Below are 26,312 nucleotides of genomic sequence, written 5' to 3'. Positions count from 1 at the left end.
TCAAGGTTATATCCCTTGGTCGAGGGTAAGTCAAGGTTATATCCCTTGGTCGAGGTTAAGTCAAGGTTATATCCTTTGGTTGAGCTAAAGTTATAGGTTATGTCCGTTGGTCGAGGAAAAGTTATAGGTTATGTCCGTTGGTCGAGGTAAAGTTATAGGTTATGTCCGTTGGTCGAGGTAAAGTTATAGGTTATGTCCGTTGGTCGAGGTAAAGTGTGTATAGTTTAGGAAAATCAAACGCATTATGTAAAAAATACAAATATAGCATAAGGTCGATACATAGTTATATCAATCTAAGACAAAAATTGACTGAGGACAGATGAACGAAAAAATCCTTGCTCCAACTACAGCTGCAAATATTCGTTTGACCCTTCATAATACTGTTGTGGATCCAAATCCATGCAACGCCCTCTTCACGACTTCAAAGGGCAGGCAACTATTCCTGTCCTTGCTGAAATATACATGTAAACTAGTTCTGTTTTTTTATCAAAATGGCAAAATATTACTCTTAATGAGTTTATACGGCTGCCGCTACGCCGCAAACAGTAACCTTTACTAGTCATCGACGGATAAAAATACATCTTAAGAGAAATGATTGTAAATTGAATTTGGATTTTATAATTTTCAACACAGTAATGAGTCCAACCAAATATATTATCTTGCAAGAAGTTGTCATGGAATGTCATCTCGCCGGCTGAAGTCACAGAATTTCATCAAAATTAATATCGAAACTTCGCCAGTTCGAAGCAAGGTCACCGACCATCGAGCTCTAGAAACTACAAATTATCGCCTATATATGAACAGCAATTAGTAGAATACATGCAAAGCATTCAAAATATGTGTTACGAAATGATGCATCTTAATATTCACGCGCAGTCCGCTTTTTTTTTTTATTAACTTGCATGTATATGAATGTTTGAAAAAAAAGTTCTATGAACAAGCAAAAGTTAATGTACATTGAAGGCTGACAATGAAAAGCCATCGCATGACTTTTACTCTGGCTCCAAGTATAAAGCCGATGATTTATTTGCTAAAATTCTTCAAAAACACACAAAGTATTATCAGATCCGGCACCACTATCGCACCAATCACGCCTGCTATGATGATCAAGGCGACAACCCCCATGGCCATACAGGACGGCCTTGCCTCATAGACACTGATCCTCTTCCGTCGATAGGTCGAGATAGTGTTCATTCTGACAGACAGTTCCGCCTTGGTCTGTGTGATGGTATTTAGCAGGTCGACACGACTAATTTGTGTGATATTTCTGTTTCTTTTTGTACAACAACCGCATGCTATATTGTTAGTGGTGGCTTCGGCATTGGGAAGAGGCGTGTCAGTACTGGTTTCTGTTGTGGTCATCATCAACGAAGTTGTTGGTAGTGGCAAAGGGCTCTCTGAAACTTTAAAAAAGATAAAGTGTTAAAATTCATAGCACATAAGTATTTCATTCCACCAAAACATATTATATATGGTGATCAATATACTAAAACAGCGTATTCGTCATTTTTTGTCAACACGAGAATATTTTAGTTTCCGTACATTTTATGTTTCTTTCCTACTTTATTACTGGTATATTCTTTTGACTGACTCCTTGGCTAGACAACTTCCTGGTATTTATATCTTATTGGTTTATTTAAATCACCAAAACCACAAATACATCTTCAAATTCAAATAATTTAATATACTGCATTAGTTCAATCCTTCTCTATTAATAATGAGGATTGCTGAAACACATAACTGCATGAAATTCGTCATTGTGAGGAAATACAATCTTGTAAAGAACATTGTTTTTATCATTATTACTGTTGAACGCCCTTTGACCTACACTCAGGCCATTTCAGGGCGGCCTCCGCTATGATGCAGGTTTGCGATATGTTAGCGTGAATTGAACGTTTTATGAGGCTGTGGTTTGGTCAGGTTTGTCTCCTTGTGATAGCATTTGGCTGTAATAGAAAGCTACATACCAAAGCATTGCTTGGGAACTGACAGCAGCTGGACAAAATATAAGTCCAGCATCAACAAAGAAATGTTTGGGAACTGACAACTGACAGCAGCTGGACAAAGCAGATCAGTCTGTTGGGAGCTGGCAGCAGCTGAGGAAAGAGATCTGCCCAGTGTTCACAAAGAATTGTTTAGAACAGACTAAAGCTAAGCGATCTGCTCAAAGCATGTTTCAAGGAATTGTTTGGGAACTGACAGAAGCTAAACAAAAATATTTTCCAATGTTTAAAAAGTATTGTAAATGACACCGATGTTGACATGTTATATGACTGTTACCTTTAATTTTTTTTGATTGGCCGATACTTCTCCGACAAAATGCACTTACCATATTCACACATGACTGTGACTTTAGCTGTTTTTTTACTGGCCGATACCTCTCCGACAAAATGCACTTACCATATTCACACACGACTGTTTTTGATTGGCCGATACCTCTCCGACAAATGCACTTACCATATTCACACATGACTAAATGTGTGTAACCGACGCATGCCGCTGTTTTGAAGAGACCGAATCGAAGTTTGACGCATTGTTGTCGTATACATTGCTCAAGTTCACCGGGTCCCCACTTACTCCATTGTAACGGTTTGCCACTGAGCCATACATAGTTTGTGCAGTTTTTAGATGTTGTAAAGAGTCCAATACATAAATCCCGAGAGGACCTGCAAGTCATCAATAAATCAGTTTTCATGATAGATAGAATAAATGGTAGAAAGGATACTTAATCGAAATGCTGACAACAGCTTCTCATAAACAGAACATCAATGAGGGCAACAGGTGCAGATTAACGACTTAACACCACTGCCAAGGAATATATGAACTCATGTGAGGCACATATGTCAATACACTATCTAGAGCTAAGTAAGAAGAGCTTTGAATTCATGACCAGCTTTTTGAAACCAATATAAGACCAATCATTTTATTTCAGCATAAGGGTCCAAGATGCAGCATCAAATGTAAACGTAAGGAAGAATACAAAATCATGTTGGCAAAGATAATGGAACTGTTTATAAAAATAAACATACACAGAACACTACCACAATATATGACTATCCTATCCCTCATCCCAAAGGTTTGTGATAGAATACAGATTGTTAAATGAAACTTACGGATTTAAGATAACAACCAGGAAAGGGATTAAGGCAGCACCACATATGGAGTGGTCGGGTGGCACTGTGCCAACACACTTGCCTTTCACCTAGACGCAATTCAATCCTTCAGTCTGGGATAACGTGTGATTAAGATTTAACGTGATTTGCAATTATTGTAAAATAAATGTAGGGATGAGGCCGATGAAAAGGACAGTAACTTAAAGCCGCGATGGCCGAGTGGTTAAGGTGTCCCGACACTTCCACCTCTGGGTTGCGAGTTCGAAATCAACGTGGGGCAGTTGCCAGGTACTGACCGCGGGTACGCCGGCTTTCCTCCACCTCCAAACCTTGCACGTTCTTAAAGCTGACAGTGCAAGTTAAAAAGCATCCAATTGAGATTTAAAAAAAAAATAATACATGTACAGATTTCCAAAAATCGTTTCCGAGACAATCCCCCAATTATGGTTGTGTCGTATCTAAGGACGGGCAGACATTTTTGTTTTTTGTAATGCGTAGATACGAGCCGCTATAAAAGCGCGTGCGTTCATTGAGACAAGTATCAGTCTATCGATACACGCGCATAGCGACACATCTCTCCATTATACATAGTATACGTTCTCAATACAAACGCAAATGAGTTTTTGTTCACATTACGGAACTTGAATATGGAATTTGAAGAGGTAACTTTATATATATACATATATATTTTATTTTACAATAAAAGAAAGAAAAGAAAGTATTGACAACACAAACTATTTGGGCCCCAACAAAACATGTACCTAATGAAATTATAAACAGAGTAAATATGAGTAAATTCCTACCTGAGTCTTTCCAGTGGGATATGCAGCTAGAACAACTTTACAACTGTTACATCATTATATCCATAGTTTCCATCGAAATATTTTCCGTGTCTTCGTACAAATGTATTATTTGTGCACGTGCCATAACGCAATTAAAACGTGATAAAACCGCACATCAGCCCTAGTGTAGTGTAGACAATAGGAAAACATCCGAGGAGTGCTAGTGTAGGATACGAGTAAAAATCGGAACTCCTCGGACTGTTTACTTGTTATGAAAATGGCTGCACCCACGAAAAACACGTGAGAAGATGGATAGAGTATTTGGGATTAATTCGTTATGCATTTTCAAGCATTTATTTGGAGACTTTATTTTCAACAAGATTTGAAAGATAATTGAGAGACACTGACCATCTTTCTGCTCAAGTTACAGGTAAGTGCTTCTGTTTGGTGTCGTTCGCGAATACAGTTGTAGGTCACGTGGTGTACAGATATAGTGTAGAAGATACAGGTGTGTCACCGTGAACACCTGAGGTCAGAGTGAATGCGAGTGTGACGAAGCACGTTCTTTTTATAGCAGCGGCGGCTTGGTTGTATCCACGCATAACAAAAAGGAAAAATGTCTGCCCGTCCTTAGATACGACACTACCATAACTGGGGATTGTCTCGGAAACGATTTTTGGAAATCTGTACAGGTATTTTTTTTTTAATTTCAATTGGATGCTTTTTAACTTGCACTGTCAGCTTTAAATGACCCTGGCTGTTAAAAGGGGTTTAACAGAATACACCAAACCAAACCACCAGAGCTTAGGTTTTCATCAATAACTTCGTGTACTCTAGAATCATAAAGCACTATTGTCTTAAATATCGATTGCATGAGTAAAACTAAATGTCAGAAATCACTGTCTTACTCGTTGCATAATCACATATCAAATTTTGTAATAATGACTGTCAATAGATGGAATTATAACTCACACGATGTTCCCGTGGTGCCTGTTGTTCATTGCTCGGACATACTCATACTTGGACTGTGTATCCATGGTAACCAATCGGCCTTGTTGTGACTCACAGTATAACTTAGCTTTGTTCCAATCCATAGTAGTGTTGGGAAAGAAGAAAGGTGATTCACTACCCCATACACACCCTGCAATTGTAAGAGAGCATGCGTCGACGAATCCCTTGCTGAATGTGTATGTCTCCAGCGGAGGAGCAACAAAGTAGAATACATCTGTCCCATTTTACTAAGTTAGTACAGTATCAACAATAAATTTAAAACTTCAATAATGTACTTTTAGGTTTTTTGAAAATGTTGGATTTAAATGATGCACGTGAAAAATAAAAATAATGGAAACGGAATATGTACAAGTGAATGTAATAAAATGAGCATTTAAATAGGCTTTACAAATTGAAAACAATTGCACTCTGTCAAAATTTGCATGTAATATTTTTCTTTCTTTTTTCCTTTTTTTTTCCTTTTCTTTTCTTTTATAAGTATTATCGATTTCGATAGAAACGGATTAATACAAGCTTTAACTTCTTTTTGGGGTGACATAGAGGATCTCAACACTTGGAAGGATCTTAAGTTAAAAAAGGAGTGAATGATTATTTTTCTCTTTTCCTATTTGCCTATCGTAGTGTGAACCAAATCTAAACGTGTTAAACAAGATGTAGACGGCGGATGACTATTTTGATAAGGCTGCAGCAGATGCTTTACACCTTAGGATGTTTTCATACAAAATGTAGTTCCGATAAGCCTGTCAAAAGAACACCAACCACTCATTTAACTCTGATAAATAAAACTTATTTTAATTATTAAACCTGTTTCTGTTAGTATGCACCAAGGAAACCAGCAGATAATCAAATGTATGTATGTGACCCCGTAAAAATAGTTCCGGTTCTGGTCAGTGACGTCCCCCTTTTAAGATGCACGTTCAAAGAGCACATGTAGCTTGTCTTTTCCCTAGGGTGAGATTTTCTTTTCTCTTTCCATGGACAGGGATATCCGCAGTTTAACCGGGGTGAAATTTTCTTTTCTTATCTCACCCTAAGGAAAAGACAAGCTACACGTGCTCTTCTCACGTTCTCAACAATTGTATTTCGTCACGTCAACATGACGTCACGGCAACAGTACAATGACGTCACATCGACAATTCAATCACGTCACGTCAACATTTTCTTGCATTGTATTAACGTCAATATTAGATACATAAGAGGGTAAACAGGGTAAGAGAAAAATAATCATCAGCACCATGGGAGTGAGACAGGGAAATCTCAACCCTTGGGGTAAGATAATTAAGCTGCCAAACACTCGGCAAGCCTGGTGTTTAGCAACTTAATAATCTTCCACTCGGGTTGAGATTCCCCTGTATCACCCCAAGGGGTTGAAAGATTCTATTAATCTACCATACTTCACAGGGTTATCCGACGGTTGCTAGGGAAAAGATAAATCGATCTTACGCAGGGTGGGTAAAGACAGCCGGTACGCCCTATACGATGCTGTTCACAATAACGTAACGTCGTCATTTTACGTTGAGCAGATGTCGTAAATAACGACGTCATGAATTTTGACGCCCATTCCAAGGAGCATTGAAGACGACGCGATGAAAAACTTTCGTAAAAAGTTACGTTTGGTTGCAAGTATGTGAGAAAAATACTCAATCATGGGTCTGTTCCGCGAACAAGGATGTCTCAACCCTCGTGTAAGAGTTTGGCTGGCCAGGCCTCGGCCAAACTCTTACACTTTGGCTGAGATATCTCTGTCCACGGAACAGACCCATGATAGATGCTCTTATTCTCCCATACTTCACAGGGTTATCCGGCGGTTGCTAGGGAAAAGATCAATCGATCTTACACGGGGTAGGTAAAGACAGCTGGCACGCGCTATATGACGCTGTAACAATAACGTAACGTCATTATTTTACGTTGAGTAACCAAGTCGTAAATGATGACGTCATCAATTTTGACGCACTTTCATTAAAACTTACGTTTGGTTGCAAGTATGTGAGAAAAATAATCAAGCACGGGTCTGTTCCGCGAACAAGGATATCTCAACCCTCGTGTAAGAGTTTGGCTGGCCAGGCCTCGGCAAGTCTCGTGCTGACTGGCCAAACTCTTACACTCGGGTTGAGATATCCCTGTCCACAGAACAGATCCATGATAGATTCTATTAATCTCAACCCTCGGGGTAAGATAATTAAGCTGCCAAACTCTCGGCAAGCCGCGTGTTTGGCAACTTAAGAATATTCCCCTCGGGTTGAGATTCTCCTGTCTCGCCCAAAAGGGGGTGAAAGATTCTATTATTCTCTTACCCTGGACAGGGATATCAGCTGTTTTACCGGCTTTGTTATCTCACCCTAGGGAAAAGACAAGCTACTCATGCTCTTCTCACGTCACAATACCATGACGTCACGGCAACAGTACAATGACGTCACGTCGCCAATTCTACTACATAACATCAACATTTCCTTGCATTGATGTACGTCAATATTAGATACATACGAGGGTAAATAGGGTAAGAGAAAAATAATCATTGACCCCCATGGAAATGTGACAGGGGAATCGCAACCCTCGGGGTAAGATAATTATGCTGCCAAACAAGGGGCTGCCAGACCTTTTATCCCTGGCTCAACTTTCCATACGCAGGGGATGTTTCAAAAGTATATTTTTTCTATTGGTTGGTTGTTCCCTTTTAAGAGGTCGATAGATGAAAGATGTTTTTATATCTAGATCATGCTAAAATAAAGATTTCTGAAACATGTTTCAGGTATGTACACCAAAAGTAGGTGCCATCATTATGAATGATTTTAATCAGAGTTAGAGCCGCGGGTATCAAGGGATAGGTAACATCGTTGCCAGTTCTCAGTCGCTAACTGTATATTTTGGTTACCATATGGGTTCCAACACTATAACGACCCAATTCCCTCCTGGAGACAAAGTTGAATGCTCGTTCACCTCGTTCTCAATTTATGTTTACGGAACTGAAGTTGGACTTCAAATGCTGTCTAATCAATGTTAAAGAGTTAGTCAAATGTTATACATAGCTCTGCTCTGTTCTTAGCAATGATAAGATTTATATACTGTGGTATGTATCGGCCATGGAACTGAATCACAAAGACTTCCTAAATTGGACGAATGTTCAACTGAAGCCTTATACCAAAGTGTGGAAGTACCAGTGAGACACGAGGGGAAAGTCGTTCAGAAGAAAAAGAAAAGATAACATATTTAGTGTTGCCGCATACGATAAATCTTCTTTCGTACTTCCAGCAAGTCATTGCATACCAACTAAGGAATGTTTTTTGAAATGCTTACTTAACATTTGCAGCTGTATTAAGCAGTCTCATTAATTTGCAATGTACATGTATAATGTATCTAACAGAACTTTGATTTAAAATGTGCTAATAACAAATACAAATGATAATGATAACTATAAATAATAATAACAATATCTAAAAACGTCGCCTCTCAATAATCGTGAAATCAAACATTATGTTTCCATGGCGCAGTGATGGAGGGCCCAATAAACTGACATGGCCATAGTCACAAATCGTCTGTACATACATTGCGATCCAGGTATTCCTATCATCGAACATTCACGGGTGAAAATGATATATGTACATGTATTATATATATATTCATCACATTTCAAATATTTCAGATCTTTACTTTCTGATCAACAACACACACATTTACGTAGAATACAATTAATATGTAAAAACAAAAGTAAAAAATAAATACCTTTGCTTATTATGATCAAAGTCCACACAAAGACGAACCTGTAATTCATAATGCAATACAGAGTAGACATAACGTTCATACAACTGTGTTATCCAGTTTTAATCATCACCGCGCACTGGATAGGATTGAAAATAATTGTCTTGTTCTCCAATCAGAGTAGTCCACGGATGACATGCAATGAAACGTACAGTATATCAACACAAGTATGGTATAGCTGGCATATTCCCTTTATGCGATATCTATATTTGTGATGTCACTGACACGGTTGATTTGACGTATCTTAACAAACAACAACAACTGCGTGGGACAATCTGCATAACCAAGAATACCTGTTCATGTCTACTTCATGAAACTTTTGGAAGCTAAACCAGGAATAACGCCCCTCTGAGGAATTTGGAATTTTTCTTTGTCGTCTATTAAGAGGACATTTAAAAGACCAAAATAGATATTGTGTCCGCATTGCACAACTTGGGATATCATTTCCCATCTTATCTCTACTTGTTTCTATTGTTATCTTGCTGACCCCCGTTCTAATATGACCCTGGCACCCTAACTGATACTAGGCTCGTTCGCGGCCACTGACTACGCTGGACGTTGCTTAATTTCGGTACACAGACAGGGCACTCCACCGCACAGCCACAAAAGCTAGCTATTGGACTATGGAGCTGAAATGCCCATAACAGTAACACTATATTGATTACTATAATTAAAGAATAGTAACGTAATGTTTGTTTTACATATTTATGTCCGAAAAATACCATAAGATGACAAAGTTCCAATTCTATTTTGATGGTATATAATTTGTCAATTGTTCATCGACAAAGATTTTGTATATTAATTTGCGGCCATGGCGGCATATTGTTCGAATTGGTAGTGTATCATAAGTTGTTGCTAGGATGGTCTACTTAGAATTTGGTAAATGGTAGATATTTCAGAGCAGCATTACATTGAAATGTCAAACAGGAGACAGATACCTCCCCATCCGCCCCCCCCCCCCCCCCCCCCCCCGCTCCCTTCTTAACCCAAGAGCGCCCCCCTTATCATTTTTTTTTTTATCTTTTTCATTTCTCCTCCTTCATTTCATTTTGTCCTTTTGTCCTTTTCTTCCATGCGTTCTTTTTATTCATGTTTCACATCAAAAGTCATCGTTTGACCCTTGCTGTTGCATGGCAATTGATCGCATACATGGTAATTGATATGTCCCCTGGGTGTCATTTACTTTATCTATTATTTACATGCTGTAGTGTTAAAGATATTGACTTCCGTCAATAAAGATAGTTAGGTATACAGATAAACCTTTCGTACAAATGTTTAGATAAGGTATTCAGTCGTGTGTAAAGTACAAAAATACAGACTATATTGAGAAGTCGAGTGACAATTAGAGTCATCGTTCAGCCGTAGCAAGGTTTATGCAAAGGTCATACATGTACGGGGGCCGCGGTGGCCCAGCGGTTAAGGTGTCCCGACAATTTATCACTAGCCCTCCACCTCTGGATTCGTAACCTACGTGGGACTGTTGCCAGGTACTGACCGTAGGCCGGTGGTTTTTCTCCGAGTACTCCGGCTTTCCTCCATCTCCAAACCTGGCACGTCCTTAAATGACCCTGGCTGTTAATAGGACGTTAAATAAAAACAAACCAAACCAATCATACATGTACCATTACTAATATTAACTTTTCCAGAGCTTATTCGGATATTTTTTTGATCGACTATTTTAACATAAAATATGCACTTCTGTTCAGGAGACATTGGAGAGCCCTATAATATGGCCCTCTGTATCACACTGCACGTGTATCGTAGAAGACGACTAAAAGTGGGTCTCCCGAAGATTTTGATCCATGTTTTCTATTAAGGAAATATTGAAAAGACCAAAACAGATCTTCTGCCCACAATCCAACACTTGGGATCTTTAATCGTTTCTTTATTTCTTCACTATCCGGTCTTTCTTTGCTTTGTTTCCTTTATAGGTGTCTCCTTGATACCCGTCCCAATCTCACCCCGGCTGTTGGTGTCTCCTTGATACCCGTCCCCAGCTAACCCTGGCTGTTGGTGTCTCCCTGACACCCGTCCCAATCTAACCCTGGCTGTTGGTGTCTCCCTGACACCCGTCCCAATCTAACCCTGACTGTTGGTGTCTCCCTGACACCCGTCCCAATCTAACCCCGGCTGTTGGTGTCTCCCTGACACCCGTCCCAATCTAACCCTGACTGTTGGTGTATCCCTCACACCCGTCCCAATCTAACCCTGGCTGTTGGTGTCTCCCTCACACCCGTCCCAATCTAACCCCGGCTGTTGGTGTCTCCTTGATACCCGTCCCAATCTAACCCTGGCTGTTGGTGTCTCCCTGACACCCGTCCCAATCTAACCCTGGCTGTTGGTGTCTCCTTGACACCCGTCCCAATCTAACCCTGGCTGTTGGTGTCTCCCTGACACCCGTCCCGATCTGACCCTGGCTGTTGGTGTCTCCTTGACACACGTCTTCATCTGACCCTTACTGTTGGTGTCTCTCTGACACCCGTCCAAATCTGACCCTGACTGTTGGTGTATCCCTCACACCCGTCCCAATCTAACCCTGGCTGTTGGTGTCTCCCTGACACCCGTCCCAATCTAACCCTGGCTGTTGGTGTCTCCCTGACACCCGTCCCAATCTAACCCCGGCTGTTGGTGTCTCCCTGACACCCGTCCCAATCTAACCCCGGCTGTTGGTGTATCCCTCACACCCGTCCCAATCTAACCCTGGCTGTTGGTGTATCCCTCACACCCGTCCCAATCTAACCCTGACTGTTGGTGTATCCCTCACACCCGTCCCAATCTAACCCTGGCTGTTGGTGTCTCCTTGATACCCGTCCCCATTTAACCCTGGCTGTTGGTGTCTCCCTGACACCCGTCCCGATCTGACCCTGGCTGTTGGTGTCTCATTGACAAACGTCCCCATCTGACCCTGGCTGTTAGTGTCTCCTTGACACACGTCTTCATCTGACCCTTACTGTTGGTGTCTCTCTGACACCCGTCCAAATCTGACCCTGACTGTTGGTGTATCCCTCACACCCGTCCCAATCTAACCCTGGCTGTTGGTGTCTCCCTGACACCCGTCCCAATCTAACCCTGGCTGTTGGTGTCTCCCTGACACCCGTCCCAATCTAACCCTGGCTGTTGGTGTCTCCCTGACACCCGTCCCAATCTAACCCTGGCTGTTGGTGTCTCCCTGACACCTGTCCCAGTCTAACCCTGGCTGTTGGTGTCTCCCTGACACCTGTCCCAGTCTAACCCTGGCTGTTGGTGTCTCCCTGACACCTGTCCCAGTCTAACCCTGGCTGTTGGTGTCTCCCTGACACCCGTCCCAATCTAACCCTGGCTGTTGGTGTCTCCCTGACACCTGTCCCAGTCTAACCCTGGCTGTTGGTGTCTCCCTGACACCCGTCCCAATCTAACCCTGGCTGTTGGTGTCTCCCTGACACCCGTCCCAATCTAACCCTGGCTGTTGGTGTCTCCCTGACACCTGTCCCAGTCTAACCCTGGCTGTTGGTGTCTCCCTGACACCCGTCCCAATCTAACCCTGGCTGTTGGTGTCTCCTTGATACCCGTCCCAATCTAACCCTGGCTGTTGGTGTATCCCTGACACCCGTCCCCATCTGACCCTGGCTGTTGGTGTCTCATTGACAAACGTCCCCATCTGACCCTGGCTGTTAGTGTCTCCTTGACACACGTCTTCATCTGACCCTTACTGTTGGTGTCTCTCTGACACCCGTCCAAATCTGACCCTGACCACAGGCGCTTGCATAGAAAATGTGACTTTCATTTTTTTTTTTGATATGACAGTGGTATGTGTAATCTGTTAAGCTGAAGGTTGGCAACAACGCCACTAGCGAAACGGCACCCCATCTCACTTCAATCGACTAAAAAACATATTTATTCAAACTGACACGGCGCACACTATATGCGACCGTCATCAGAAAACATTCATCTTTAACCTACCGTGCCACTCAATACGAATTGTTACATCCAAAACACAATAATCCGTGAAAACATCGCCGAATTCCTCGCTCAGAACGCCATATTTCAAACGGCTCCCTCAGTCAGTTTGAACAAATGGTTTTTTAGTCGATTGAAGTGAGATGGGGTGCCGTTTCGCTCGTGGCGTTGTTGCCAACCTTCAGCTTAACAGATTACACATACCACTGTCATATCAAAAAAAAAAATTGAAAGTCATATTTTCTATGCAAGCGCCTGTGACCTGACTGTTGATATCCTTTACACCCGTCCTCATATGAACCTGGCTGTTGGTGTCTCCTCGACGCCTGTCCCCATCTGACCCTGGTTGTTGATGTCTCCTTGACACACGTCTTCATTTGACCCTGACTGATGCAGGACTGTTAAAAAAAACCTTTAACCTTTAAATAATACCAAAACATACATGTATACAAGATTATGAACTTTACAATAAGTACTGATAAATTCATCGACAACCTGTTGCTAAGCTTTCACAAGGAATTAGCATAGCCACTAGCTTCCCTTTCCCTTTATCGCATTGCTGCCCTGCAGGTTGGGCATGAAAATCGTATCTGCTGCTCCAATGGTATTATCAATGGAGGCGGATAAAGTTGAAATATTATATTTTATATTCTTTTCAACCAGTTTCTTCCAAATGTAGCCCTTTACATCGCCTCACCTTTGTTTAAATTGTGCTGATTGCTTTGAATTCTGTCCCCTGGCGGATATAAATATCAGCGTATCTTAAATTCGAATTACTTTTCTGATTATCGCGCAACATTTGTGGGAGTTGGACGACTGGTTCAGGTGTCCAGGTGAGGTGTCCTGCAGATGTCTTTGGCAGTATGTTTCAGTGAGGTACCACTATAAAGTAACACACGGAGACACACACCAACAATCACCACATGCAAGCAGCTCGCACACAGAAGAAGACGTGGCAATGGCCGCAGCTTTTTGAAAAGCATGTAATCGTGTGTAAAATGGAAAAAAGGAAATAATAAATACAAAGAGCTTTTATCATAACAATCATACTTTTAATTATCTAAGTATATATCAAAGTACATTCTTTTTCTCGAACTGTTACCCGGAACAAATTTGCGCATGGATAAATCCACTATACATCGTCGGGCCACTTTTTTTGTACGACCGCGTCGATTTTGAAATAGAAATGGATGTATATATATAGATTTACAACTTGTATCAGACCTAGCAGAGTTGCTACAATAGCTCGAGTTTCAGACAATCAGAGATATCACGTAGGATTTACCGTTGTTAATGGAGGCAGGCCACAGGGGAATCTCGCTATCGTAATTATTGCATTAGCTTGAGTTATTTGTTTAACTCTATCACTAAAACGTAGGTAACAAATAGACTTGAAAAAGTCCCTTATACAACGAAAGAGAAGACTTTTCGTTTCTCGAAAATACGATCATTCAAACATTAAATGGCTGTGTTTCACGTAAATAGAAGAGATTCACGCATGGAATGTTGTTACGACTTAGGTTTCAGTGATACCTATCTACATTGTAGTTAGTGGATATCCTGGTTTGTATCGAAATATATACACATGTATATAATGAGAGAAATCAATCCAACAAGTGATGAAACTTCGCATCACTACGTGTGAGAGTATCTCATTTTGGCTGCTTTTGCAAACAATATCTTTCTAATGTTCAGCAAAAAACAAACAAAGACTATAATACATATCTAACTATTACAGATACCATACCAGTGTTATTTTCTCTATATACTATGAGCTTATCCCTAACAGCCATAACTTTAATTATATTTTAGTGTGAAATATAGTAACATATTGCTTATATATGTGTATGGTGATGATTTTGATGTCGATTAATCAAAGCTTAAATGCCGTTGTTTTCCTTTTCGATTCCTTTTATATGGTCATTTTTTTTATTCCTATATATCCTCTTATACTGTTCTCTTTCTACATCTAATGAACAATATTATAGGTTATATCCCTTGGTCGAGGTAAAGTTATATGTTATGTATCTTGGTCGAGGTAAAGTTATAGGTAATATCCCTTGGTCGGGGTAAAATTATAGGTTATATCCCTTGGTCGAGGTAAAGTTATAGGTTATATCCCTTGGTCGAGATAAAGTTATAGGTTATATCCCTTGGTCGAGGTAAAGTTATAGGTTATATCCCTTGGTCGAGGTAAAGTTATAGGTTATATCCCTTGGTCGGGGTAAAGTCAAGGTTATATCCCTTGGTCGAGGTAAAGTTATAGGTTATATCCCTTGGTCGAGGTAAAGTTATAGGTTATATCCCTTGGTCGAGGTAAAGTTATAGGTTATATCCCTTGGTCGATGTAAAGATACCGGCTATGTCTCCCTGGTAGTAGTGAAATTCCTCAAGGATACCAAATTTTGTTAAAAACGTTGGATAGTTACAACTGACGAACCCACCAACCTCAATTTGTCAAATTCCGCATATTTTCTAATAATGTTTTCGGATACGTGTATCCAGAACAGGGATAGACCTATGATGTAATAGCGGGCGTATTTTGTAACCAATGAGATTGGTAATGTCAAACTTCACTTTTTCACATTTATTGCTTAAATTTGTCACTAAGAGGTTGACATCTGAATTGCACAGTAGATCCTTTCCACACACAATTGAGCATATTCGCATTTTATTAAAATTGTCCTGTGGAATGATGCAACTAATTATTTACTAACGACAACGCCCTTTAATTAACTATTTTTGTATTTCTGACGATTGTCTTCGACAACAATGTTCTCCATATACCAAGTTGTCGAACAAAGTCGAAACATTCCGTCCTTCGTCTTCCCTGATGTCGACTATGTTTGGCACACTATACTGGCTTTAGATAAACTTGTTGTAAACAACAGACGATGACACACTAACTCAATGGAATGGAAAACATGTTTAAAATAACCGAAACCTTTTGCTAAATTCGTGCTTTATTGATCAGTAAGCATTTTCTACCTGTTCAATATGTGATATCTTGAACGGAGGTTACAAATGTAAGTATCATTGCGGCTTGCTCCACTTTCGATTTGATTTGGAGAATACTTTCTGAATTCTGTAGCGTTCGATGTACATATATATCGAATATATTATTTATATTTACTAGTCAGCTGACAAAGAATTCAACAATTATAACCAGAAAAAAGATCCCATCTATATGGCACAAAGTACATTACGAATGTCAATAAAACAGCTATTTATAGGACAGGTATTTAAGTACGTCTATGCTATGCCTGTCAGAGCAACAACTATTTACAGGACATGGAGTACAGTACGCCTCCGCCTTGTCTGTCAATAGCATAACCATTTATAGGACAGAGAGTACAGCACGTGTAGGCCTTGTTTGTCAATTACACAACCATTTATAGTACAGAGAGTAGAGCACGTCTAGGCCTTGTCTGTCAATATAACAACCATTTATAGGACAGAGAGTACTGTACGTCTAGGCCTTGTCTGTCAATATAACAAACATTTATAGGACAGAGAGTATAGGACGTCTAGGCCTTGTCTGTCAATTACACAACCATTTATAGGACAGAGAGTACAGCACGTCTAGGCCTTGTCTGTCAATATAACAACCATTTATAGTACAGAGAGTACAGCACGTCTAGGCCTTGTCTGTCAATATATCAAACATTTATAGTACAGAGAGTACAGCACGTCTAGGCCTTGTTTGTCAATATAACAAACATTTATACGACAGAGAGTACAGCACGTCTAGGCCTTGTCTGTCAATATAACAAACATTTATAGGACAGAGAGTACAGTACGTCTAGGCCTTGTTTGTCAATTACACAACCATTTATAGTACAGAGAGTAGAGCACGTCTAGGCCTTGTCTGTCAATATAACAACCATTTATAGGACAGAGAGTACAGCACGTCTAGGCATTGTCTGTCAATATAACAACCATTTATAGGACAGAGAGTACAGCACGTCTAGGCCTTGTCTGTCAATATAACAACCATTTATAGGACAGAGAGTACAGTACGTCTAGGCCTTGTCTGTCAATATATCAAACATTTATAGTACAGAGAGTACAGCACGTCTATGCCTTGTCTGTCAATATATCAAACATTTATAGGACAGAGAGTACAGCACGTCTAGGCCTTGTCTGTCAATATAACAACCATTTATAGGCAGAGAGTTCAGTACGTCTAGGCCTTGTTTGTCAATTACACAACCATTTATAGGACAGAGAGTACCTCCTTCAATACGAGCCTCACTACTTATCAATCAGTCCTCGTACATAGATATCGCCTCCTCTTCATCAACAAAAGTCCCATCACGACATGTCATTGTTCGGACTATACGACTAAAGAGACGAGGCATATCTATAATAGTGAAAAGCTTAGGCTAACGTCTTTCCTCACACATAAGATTCCCACTACTGTACAATGTGTTACGGGGTAACATAACCGACCCACTACTGTACAATGTGCTACGGTGTAACATAACCGACCCACTACTGTACAATGTGTTACAGTGTAACATAACCGACCCATTACTGTACAATGTGTTACGGTGTAACATAACCCACCCACTACTGTACAATGTGTTACGGTGTAACATAACCCACCCACTACTGTACAATGTGTTACAGTGTAACATAACCCACCCACTACTGTACAATGTGTTACAGTGTAACATAATCCACCCACTACTGTACAATGTGTTACGGTGTAACATAACCCACCCACTACTGTACAATGTGTTACGGTGTAACATAACCGACCCACTACTGTACAATGTGTTACGGTGTAACATAACCGACCCACTACTGTACAATGTGTTACGGTGTAACATAAGCGACCTACTTCTGTACAATGTGTTACAGTGTAACATAACCGACCCACTACTGTACAGGGTGTTACGGTGTAACATAACCGACCCATTACTGTACAATGTGTTACGGTGTAACATAACCGACCAACTACTGTACAATGTGTTACGGTTTAACATAACCGACCCACTACTGTACATTGTGTTACGGTGTAACATAACCGACCCACTACTGTACAATGTGTTACAGTGTAACATAACCGACCCATTACTGTAGAATGTGTTACGGTGTAACATAACCGACCCACTACTGTACAATGTATTATGGTGTAACATAACCGACTCACTACTGTACAATGTGTTACGGTGTAACATAACCGACCCACTGCTATACAATGTGTTACGGTGTAACATAACCGACCAACTACTGTACAATGTGTTACGGTGTAACATAACCGACCCACTACTGTACAATGTGTTACGGTTTAACATAACCGACCCACTACTGTACAATGTGTTACGGTGTAACATAACCGACCCACTACTGTACAATGTGTTACGGTGTAACATAACCCACCCACTACTGTACAATGTGTTACGGTGTAACATAACCGACCCACTACTGTACAATGTGTTACAGTGTAACATAACCGACACACTACTGTACAATGTGTTACGGTGTAACATAACCGACCCAATACTGTACAATGTGTTACGGTGTAACATAACCGACCCACTACTGTACAATGTGTTACGGTGTAACATAACCGACCCACTACTGTACAATGTGTTGTGGTGTAACATAACCGACCCACTACTGTACAATGTGTTACGGTGTAACATAACCGACCCACTACTGTACAATGTGTTACGGTGTAACATAACCGACCCACTACTGTACAATGTGTTACGGTGTAACATAACCCACCCACTACTGTACAATGTGTTACGGTGTAACATAACCGACCCACTACTACAATGTGTTACAGTGTAACATAACCGACCCACTACTACAATGTATCATAAATTCATAAAAAAAATCAAGACGAGGCTTTGGAGGATATACAGGTGTATTATTGATGTTAGCGATATTATCTCTCAATGTATTTCAGCTCTTAGTAGGGATTCTGATATGAAATTGATTTACTTCATTAATAAAACACTATTTCGGTTTTGTACATTATATGTCAAATAGAATATCGGATTATCATCAATAGTTATCCGCCTTCGTCTGTAACACAGTTGTGATTATACACATATATGACAATAAATGAAAGTAACAATGACAATTATTGATTGACACTTTCAAAATAGATTATTGAATAAAATTCACGTAATGAGTAAAAAATAAATATAATATTCTATGTTACTTGACAATCAAAAACAATTCATGGAAGAAGGTATGTTTACAGGAGCACTGTTGTGTTAAACGGAGTACGGTAGTGTAGTTATCAAATGTTTTTTAGGCTGATATTGTTCGTCCTATATTAACATTGATACCACGAGGATGTAGCACTGTTTTTCTGCGTAAAGGTTCATACGGGCATATCGCGGAAACAGTGTTTCAACTTTATTCAACATGTCAGCACAACAGAACGCTTTCCTTAGCATTTTTTTGGCAAGTAGCCAACTGTCATACTTCACGGTACATATATCTTTATTCCTAAGGGGTTCTGATCACAAGGTCCAGATAATCTCCTACTGTGGCCAGAAAAAGGTGATCTATTTGAAGTTCATGATCATAGCACTGCCATATGGTTACATTCTGGACCCACTAGGACAGTTTCCTTTCATGGAAGCGATAATGATGCGAAGAGTACAAACGCCATCATGGATAGTCTCTCCTGGCTTAAGAAAGATAATAAAGTTGTTGGGTTTAGGGATGTTTTTTCCAGATTTGGTATCACTTGGTTTGACAACAAAGCTGCCATATTATCTAAAGCCTTGTCAGACTCAACATGACGACCTACAAGCTTACCTTAATAGATCGATAAATAAATCAAGATGGGTAGTTGAGTCATATCACAGGCGAGTCAAGCAATGGCGGTTTTTCAAAACACAGCTTACCACCAACTATTTCACTGATGCAATCAAGACGCTGGTTAGGATAGTAACAACCCTCAATGGAATCTGACAAAATGAAAGCGAGTCTTAGTATGCACAATACCTTGTTCAGCGTGTAAAGAGATGAGCAAGATATCACCAGAAGGACCACGTTACTATTTTTAAAGCTACATGCGACTGCGGAAGTTAGATATGGAATACCTCCGGACAATATCCTGTGGCACATATCAAAAATCATGGACAGCTGGTTACATCAGTTTACACCTGCGTAATGACGCTTACTACGAGATCTGGGTCTATCGGCACTTACACATTCTACGAGGGCAGACTCACTCGAGATAGAAAAGCAGTGTAAAGAACAATATTTGGATCCAGCTGGCAAGACAGCTCTTACATCATTAATCTCATTAGGGATTATTGCCACTGTCCTACTGGACATATAACCTTGGGGGTATGTGTCCCGTAGCCAGTAATCTATACTAGTTTTGATATTATATGCATATGCAAACCAATAAGCTTTAGCATCCAAAAGTCAAAAGGTTTAAGAAAAACCTCAAGTAATGTAGTTTTCGCTAACTACATCTTCCAGGTATTAGGTATGGTCGACTCGGTCAGTTAGAACTAAGATGCAGACCAACACTAACATGGCCAATCAGATTCTAGGACGGAGAAGCGATATTGGATTCCTGATTAGTAGGTTTGATACGTAAACCAACACACGTCTACCATCTAGCGTTCTTGTAAGAAAAATGAGTCAGCAGTTATAAGAACATTTAATATTTGTGCTTATCAGGGAACAAGACGACCGTTTTGAAAGTGAAATATCACTTTAATGGGCTATAAGTATAAATACCAGCCTCTGTGCACTCACAAAATCAGTTACAAACATTTTTATTTCAGTTCATTTTAAAATATTGCAATGCACAACAGATTTTCCTCTTTTCTCGTTTTCCTTACAAAATTACATAGCTATATTGTCAGTCAATTTAATTACTTTGCACAAAATTCCTAGTTGCTATGGGGCGATTTATTATATACCGTTTGAAGACATTTTAGCACATAATTGAGAATAATCTGCAATAGGAAGTTGTAGTTTTGACCTTCAGAAAATTTCGCTTAATATAAAAAGAATATGTTTATACTCGAAATCCATCATATTCTTATCTCCTGTTCCTAATGTTTCCTAAAATGTAACTTCTTGTTTCGGATATAGGATATCTAAGATGTATTTATCAGCATGTTCACCTTTAGTTTTCTCAAAAACGGGAAAGGATATGGAAGTATTTTCCCCAAAAAACACGTATTTTCGGCAAAAAGGGCGCTATATTCTTGTGTAGGTACATGTTTGGACAAAACTGCCCTTTCTTCCTTTAAACGTAGGACTACAGAGGCTACCAATAACACATACATGCTATGTTAATTGGTTCTTAGGCCATTCTAAAACCAGAGTCACCAGCAGTTCACTGTTTTAATATACCTTATTTTATGGATTATTTATGGAAATGATAAAAAATAACATATTTTACGCTAAATATATTAAAAGCTATTATAATATGTTTATATTATATCGAGTTCTCTCGATAAATCTAGCCTGTATACTTTACATCATATCACACCTGGTTCCTTATTTATCAAACAGCCTAATGGAAACAAAATCTTTGCAACACATGACGAATATAAAAACAATAAGATACAAATAAAAACGGTGACCCCTTATAATTATTTAGCTATTCATGTATAACATGTATAGGGCCATTGGCAACATTACCGATAGTACCGTTAGTTGATAAAGACAGAATACCGTACACGATCATTAGTGTATGTGTCACCAGTATATCTGTTGTTTCTTATACCATAACACCAGATAGGTCGTATGCAATGGTCTAACATTTGTTTGGATCTTAATTTCCTTTTAGTTCAAATACTGCTTTGAACTCTATATTTTCTATGAATTTAGCGGCTGTCCGCTGATCACAGTCAGGCTCCGGCAAAACACCTTTCCTTTATTCAAGACACTCGCCACTGACTTTTTAGATTGAGACCTGGGTGACGGTAACGTTCCAACAGTTGCTTGATTTTTTAAAAGGTAAGTGTTCAGAAATGTGTTTAAAGACAAACATAGTGTGTTCTACTTTTTGCTGGTCAGGAAACATTTATTTATACATTTAATATAATTATTCTTAATTTTGTTCCAAACAACAGACATTCGTTACTATTTTTCGAGCATATTTGCCTCTTCATTTAACGTCATCAAAGTATATATATATATAGATAAGGGAATGGAATGTTGAAATTTTATTTCATTTGATTGAAAACAACAAAAAACAATCAAAGACAAAATTGATATAATCCTATATTGAACAATGAATGTATATTATTGTTTAAACTTTCGTTATTAAAAAACAGCTTAGGTAAGTTTTCACAATTATATTCAGCGATCCATTATTAGAAAAAAGATACCAACGTAGAAAGATAAGTTTACAACTATGTATGACACAATTACATCATCCTAATCTTATAATGAATTGTATTTTACCTCTCCTCAATCTAAACATTGGAAATTTTAAACAAAACCAAAAATTTCTTAAAGAGGTTATATCAATTTGAACCATTTCTTATCAGATTTGAGACGGCCAGTTTGCTGCAAAAAGCGGTATGAATTTTATCTAATTGTTATTATGAATTACCCTATTGTTTGTCCGGATGCAAGCGCATAGGGAGCATAATTGTTGGAGGAAAATCACTCGGTCGAGAAGGTGAATCCCATAAGTTTTTACTTCCTATCTTGGAATCACATACCTGTCGCCTATGCGAAAGGTGATTAGTTTTACCGCGGACCACCTGACCACAATCATGATTTTAACACATCATTTATCAAATTCTATATTCTCGTTCATTTCTTTTCTAATTCGTATATATATATATATCCATTAATATATACTGATGATATAGCAGCTCATATTACACAAAATGGATCAAATACTGATTTGTATTTTTGATAATATACAACTACATATTAGAGTATTGATATTGTCTTTCTTTAATTGATATGAAGAGTAAAATTAGAACAAGTGTTCGAGAATGCATATTATTGTCGTAAATTACATTTAAATGATGACTTATTCAATGTTGTAGTAAATATTGTGTTTGACAATTGTATTTGAATTCCTTACTTTAGTGTTAATACAAACATTCGTGATTATTAATCGTATTTAACTTGCTCATATAATATTGATTAAAGTCATTTTGCATATTAATTTTATTTGAAAACTTATTAACGTTGGTGAACATAATTGTGCTTATTGATTTTATCTTATCAGCTAATTTAACCATACGTGAATGTAAATTATTAAGGTTATCAATTTAGCACACCACAAACAAAATAATTAAAGATAATAAATTATTCCGTTTGATTACATATTTCTAGAGTGGCCAATATCACGCAGTACAACATATATCGGGAATCGTGTTAATGTAACAATTTCATCTAAATTTGAAATTATGTGAAAAATCTTTCTTTTTTAGAAAAATGAATGGATTTATTGTTTTTCATAGGAAACTATCAAATAGAAAAAAAAAGAATGTAAAAACACCTCATTCCCAGTATATAAGACAGCAACATCATGATCAAACCACTATCATAGTTACTAGAATACCCACTAATATCCTTAAATTAGTCTGGCCCCAAAATCATAATGTTGGATATGTCCGACAAGACGTTTAAACTATTGCTCCCAAACAAAGTGTGTCATTAGCTGAAGGTTTTATTTGATAACACTTATGTTGTTCATACTCATATAAATGGTATTTTGCCAATTTTGACCATTGTCAATGTATCAGTCGGAATCATAAGTTCAGGCATGTAAACCATTAATAAAACTGTGAATAAGTAAAAAAAAAAAAAAAAAAAACTAGTCGTGCGCATTTCGTTAATAATACATCAACCTCACGTTATCCAATCTTATATATGTTTATTCACTTATGTCGATTATTGTGGTAAGTGAACATTTTCTATAACACAAAATAGCTATTTGAGTATGGTAGACACAAGTTAAACGAGAAATGAGCACAACTTTTAAAAACGTAACTATGATAGTTTTGAAGAAATATCTGGATAGTAAGTAGTAGTCGTCAAAGACTCCTTCATATTAACACGTGTATTCTTTGTCCTTTTTACAATCATTGTTTCATTTAAAACTGGCGCAACGTTGCTGGTAACATCACCCTTTTGATTAGTTGTTATATCAACATAGAATAATATTAATTGAGTGCTAAGTCCAATCAGAACAATGGGAAATCTAGGCATATGTGATATTTTAGAAAATGATAATTTGCATTAATAAACAGAAAAAAGTGTATATCATTTTCACATAAAAAGGACACGGAACAATATAAGTGAGATGTACTGAAAACAATAATTGTTTTTATCATTTTTTTATCAATTTAAATTAACAGGAATAATGGTCACCAGCAGTTCATTGTTATGAGAAAATTAATTGTCAATGTTAAACTGCCTTACTATTCAAGGCCAGGTTGTGCTTCATCCTTACGCCAGTTGTAAACATCACCCCGCGCACGTAAATGACTACCGTTGTTGATGTAAATGATGATGGGCATACAGATCTTAGAGACAGTTACAACAATGGTTGTACGTTTTGATCAATTTGTTATGCCAAAACTTAGAAAGGGTTTGACAGAAAGATCAGTTTCGGGTCACCATTTCGTTTCCACATATGAGATTCCATGCTATATTATGATCAGGTTCTTCTTGTGTGTGTCTTATAGCTACCTAAAACAGTAACAATTTCAGGAAGGAAACTGAATTAAACTAAAATAGTGTGGCTTATTAGGAATACTGACAAAACTTTCAGACAGTAATAGCGACATAGCGATTATTTCGAGTGTATTGCACACGATGACATATCTTCAACACTCTGTCGTTTACTTGCAGATTTTTTATCCTTTAAGTATAACGCTGCACAGGACTTGTAACACAGAATGGCATTTTTGAAAGTGGAGGATTACGTCATATTTGTCGTGACTCTGGTTTTCTCTCTGGGAATCGGCCTATTCTATTCCTTACGGGGTACCAAACAGAACACTACCAGACAGTTTATACTGGGCGACGGCAACATGTCGGCATTTCCGGTGGCTTTGTCCTTAATGGTTTCCTTTGAATCTGGCATTATGATGTTGGGAGTTCCGGCGGAAGTGTATATGTACGGTATGCAGTGGTACATATCTATTATAGGACACTTCTTTGCCTATTTGGCAACGTTATATCTGATTATACCATCACAATGGAAACTCACCAACACAAGTGTGTTCCAGGTAAATTAAACCTTTCGTGAAATGTCATTCAATTTTTTTAAAGGAATAATTAGAAATGTCTCTAGGATGGTTGATAAGTACTCTTGCTGTCATCATCAGATTTCGAAGTGTTTAGATAAAAAATGAAGCTGCCCGGAGATCACATAGAACAGGCGACGTTTCATATTATTTGAACAGCAATTGTAGTAGGAATTATGTGGAAATAATTATGAAACGGACAGACGGACTTCCATTACTTCAGTTGTGAAAAGCGATGAGTAGTAGTATTTTCTTCAAACATAATGTTATGGAAATAATTATAAGGGAAGCTATCGGAATTAAACACTTTTCGTAGGGTTACACATACTTAACTAGTAGATCTGAACAATGAAAAATAATCTGTCGATAGATAAAATGATCAGATATATATATTCTACGTCACTGTTCAGATGATAAATCTAATGTAAATATATACTTATTTTATAACACTGTTCACTCTAGTATTTGGAGCTTCGGTTCAACTCCCATGGACTTCGGTTATTTGCAACGATCCTAAATCTGTTTTCTTTGGTAAGTAGTAAAATACCTATCTATCTGTCTCCTATATGTTATATCGATTTCTTTGTAATCACATTCTCTGATATTGCATCGAAAATATAAAGCATTTTTAGCCTCCATCTGGTAAATGTAAATAAAACATATCAAATCGTGAATTTAATTCATTTGGATTTGTTCACATCGTGGTAAAATGCACTTCAATATATTTTGAATGTCAAATGCTTTATCAACAATTCATTGTTTTTCAACTGAACACAGACAAACTACATCGGGAGTGTGGTATTTGTGCCGGCCATTACGTTGGAAATAGGTAAGGGTTGATTGACGTATTATCGGTGTGGAATAGAATTTCAAAAAAGCGAAACAAAATAAGAACTGAAATTAATTGACAAAGGGCAAGGATTAGATACAACACAAATATCTAGATGGCAAAACAAGACCTGAAATACATAACTGAATTTAGAAATTAACGAATCTGAAATCTCAGGATTATTCGATTTTCTATAGTTTACGATTTGAGTTTACTTTTGGCTAAAAAAATCACTCAGATAAGGATATGTGAAACGAAACTTTCATCTCAAACTTAGAATTTAAATGTAAAATTATAAAACCACTCATAGCAAAGGAAATGGTTGCAAAACTAATCAAATTACTAAGTGTAAATATTAAATTATGTCTGATACAGACAAAAATGCGTTCCCCAAAACCCCCAGGTTAACCGCTTCCTCACCACACGGACATCTGTTGTGAACATTGACCAGCATTTTTCATTCCTAATAATTCTAAGATTAACCACTTCTTAATTTCATGGACATTTGATGTGAATATGAACCACCATAGTCCATTCTCAATAATTCAAATAGTAACCGCATTCTCACCACACGTCGTGTATCTGCTTTAAATGCCACAGATGATAATTCATAATAATTCGAAGATTAACTGTTCCCTCACCACATGCTGCGACTATGGAC

General features: G+C 38.4%; 1 protein-coding gene across 1 annotated transcript; it reads right to left on the bottom strand.

Annotated features, from left to right (window-relative positions):
- Positions 1-638: 638 nt before the first annotated feature.
- Positions 639-8,828, bottom strand: LOC117341678 (low affinity immunoglobulin epsilon Fc receptor-like). The gene is made up of 4 exons (XM_033903542.1): positions 8,627-8,828; positions 4,868-5,036; positions 2,458-2,666; positions 639-1,403 (listed from the first exon to the last, which is right to left on the bottom strand). The coding sequence occupies exons 1-4, from the start codon at positions 8,703-8,705 to the stop codon at positions 1,024-1,026; spliced, it is 837 nt and encodes a 278-aa protein (XP_033759433.1). The 5' UTR covers positions 8,706-8,828; the 3' UTR covers positions 639-1,023.
- Between the last annotated feature and the right edge of the window lie 17,484 nt (positions 8,829-26,312).

This window comes from Pecten maximus, chromosome 14, assembly GCF_902652985.1.
Source record: "Pecten maximus chromosome 14, xPecMax1.1, whole genome shotgun sequence".
Taxonomy (NCBI): Eukaryota; Metazoa; Mollusca; class Bivalvia; order Pectinida; family Pectinidae; genus Pecten; species Pecten maximus.
This window is presented reverse-complemented; position numbering and strand designations above follow the sequence as displayed.

What these genes read in the sequence shown, in the direction of transcription:
- LOC117341678 (XM_033903542.1), bottom strand. Translation starts at nt 8,705, where the DNA reads ATGAACGTTATGTCTACTCTGTATTGCATTATGAATTACAGGTTCGTC. An exon ending in TTTGATCATAATAAGCAAAG is followed by an intron (nt 5,037 to 8,626) that starts GTATTTATTTTT and finishes TTACAATTGCAG; the next exon opens with GGTGTGTATGGGGTAGTGAA. An exon ending in TTTAGTCATGTGTGAATATG is followed by an intron (nt 1,404 to 2,457) that starts GTAAGTGCATTT and finishes TCTTTTTTAAAG; the next exon opens with TTTCAGAGAGCCCTTTGCCA.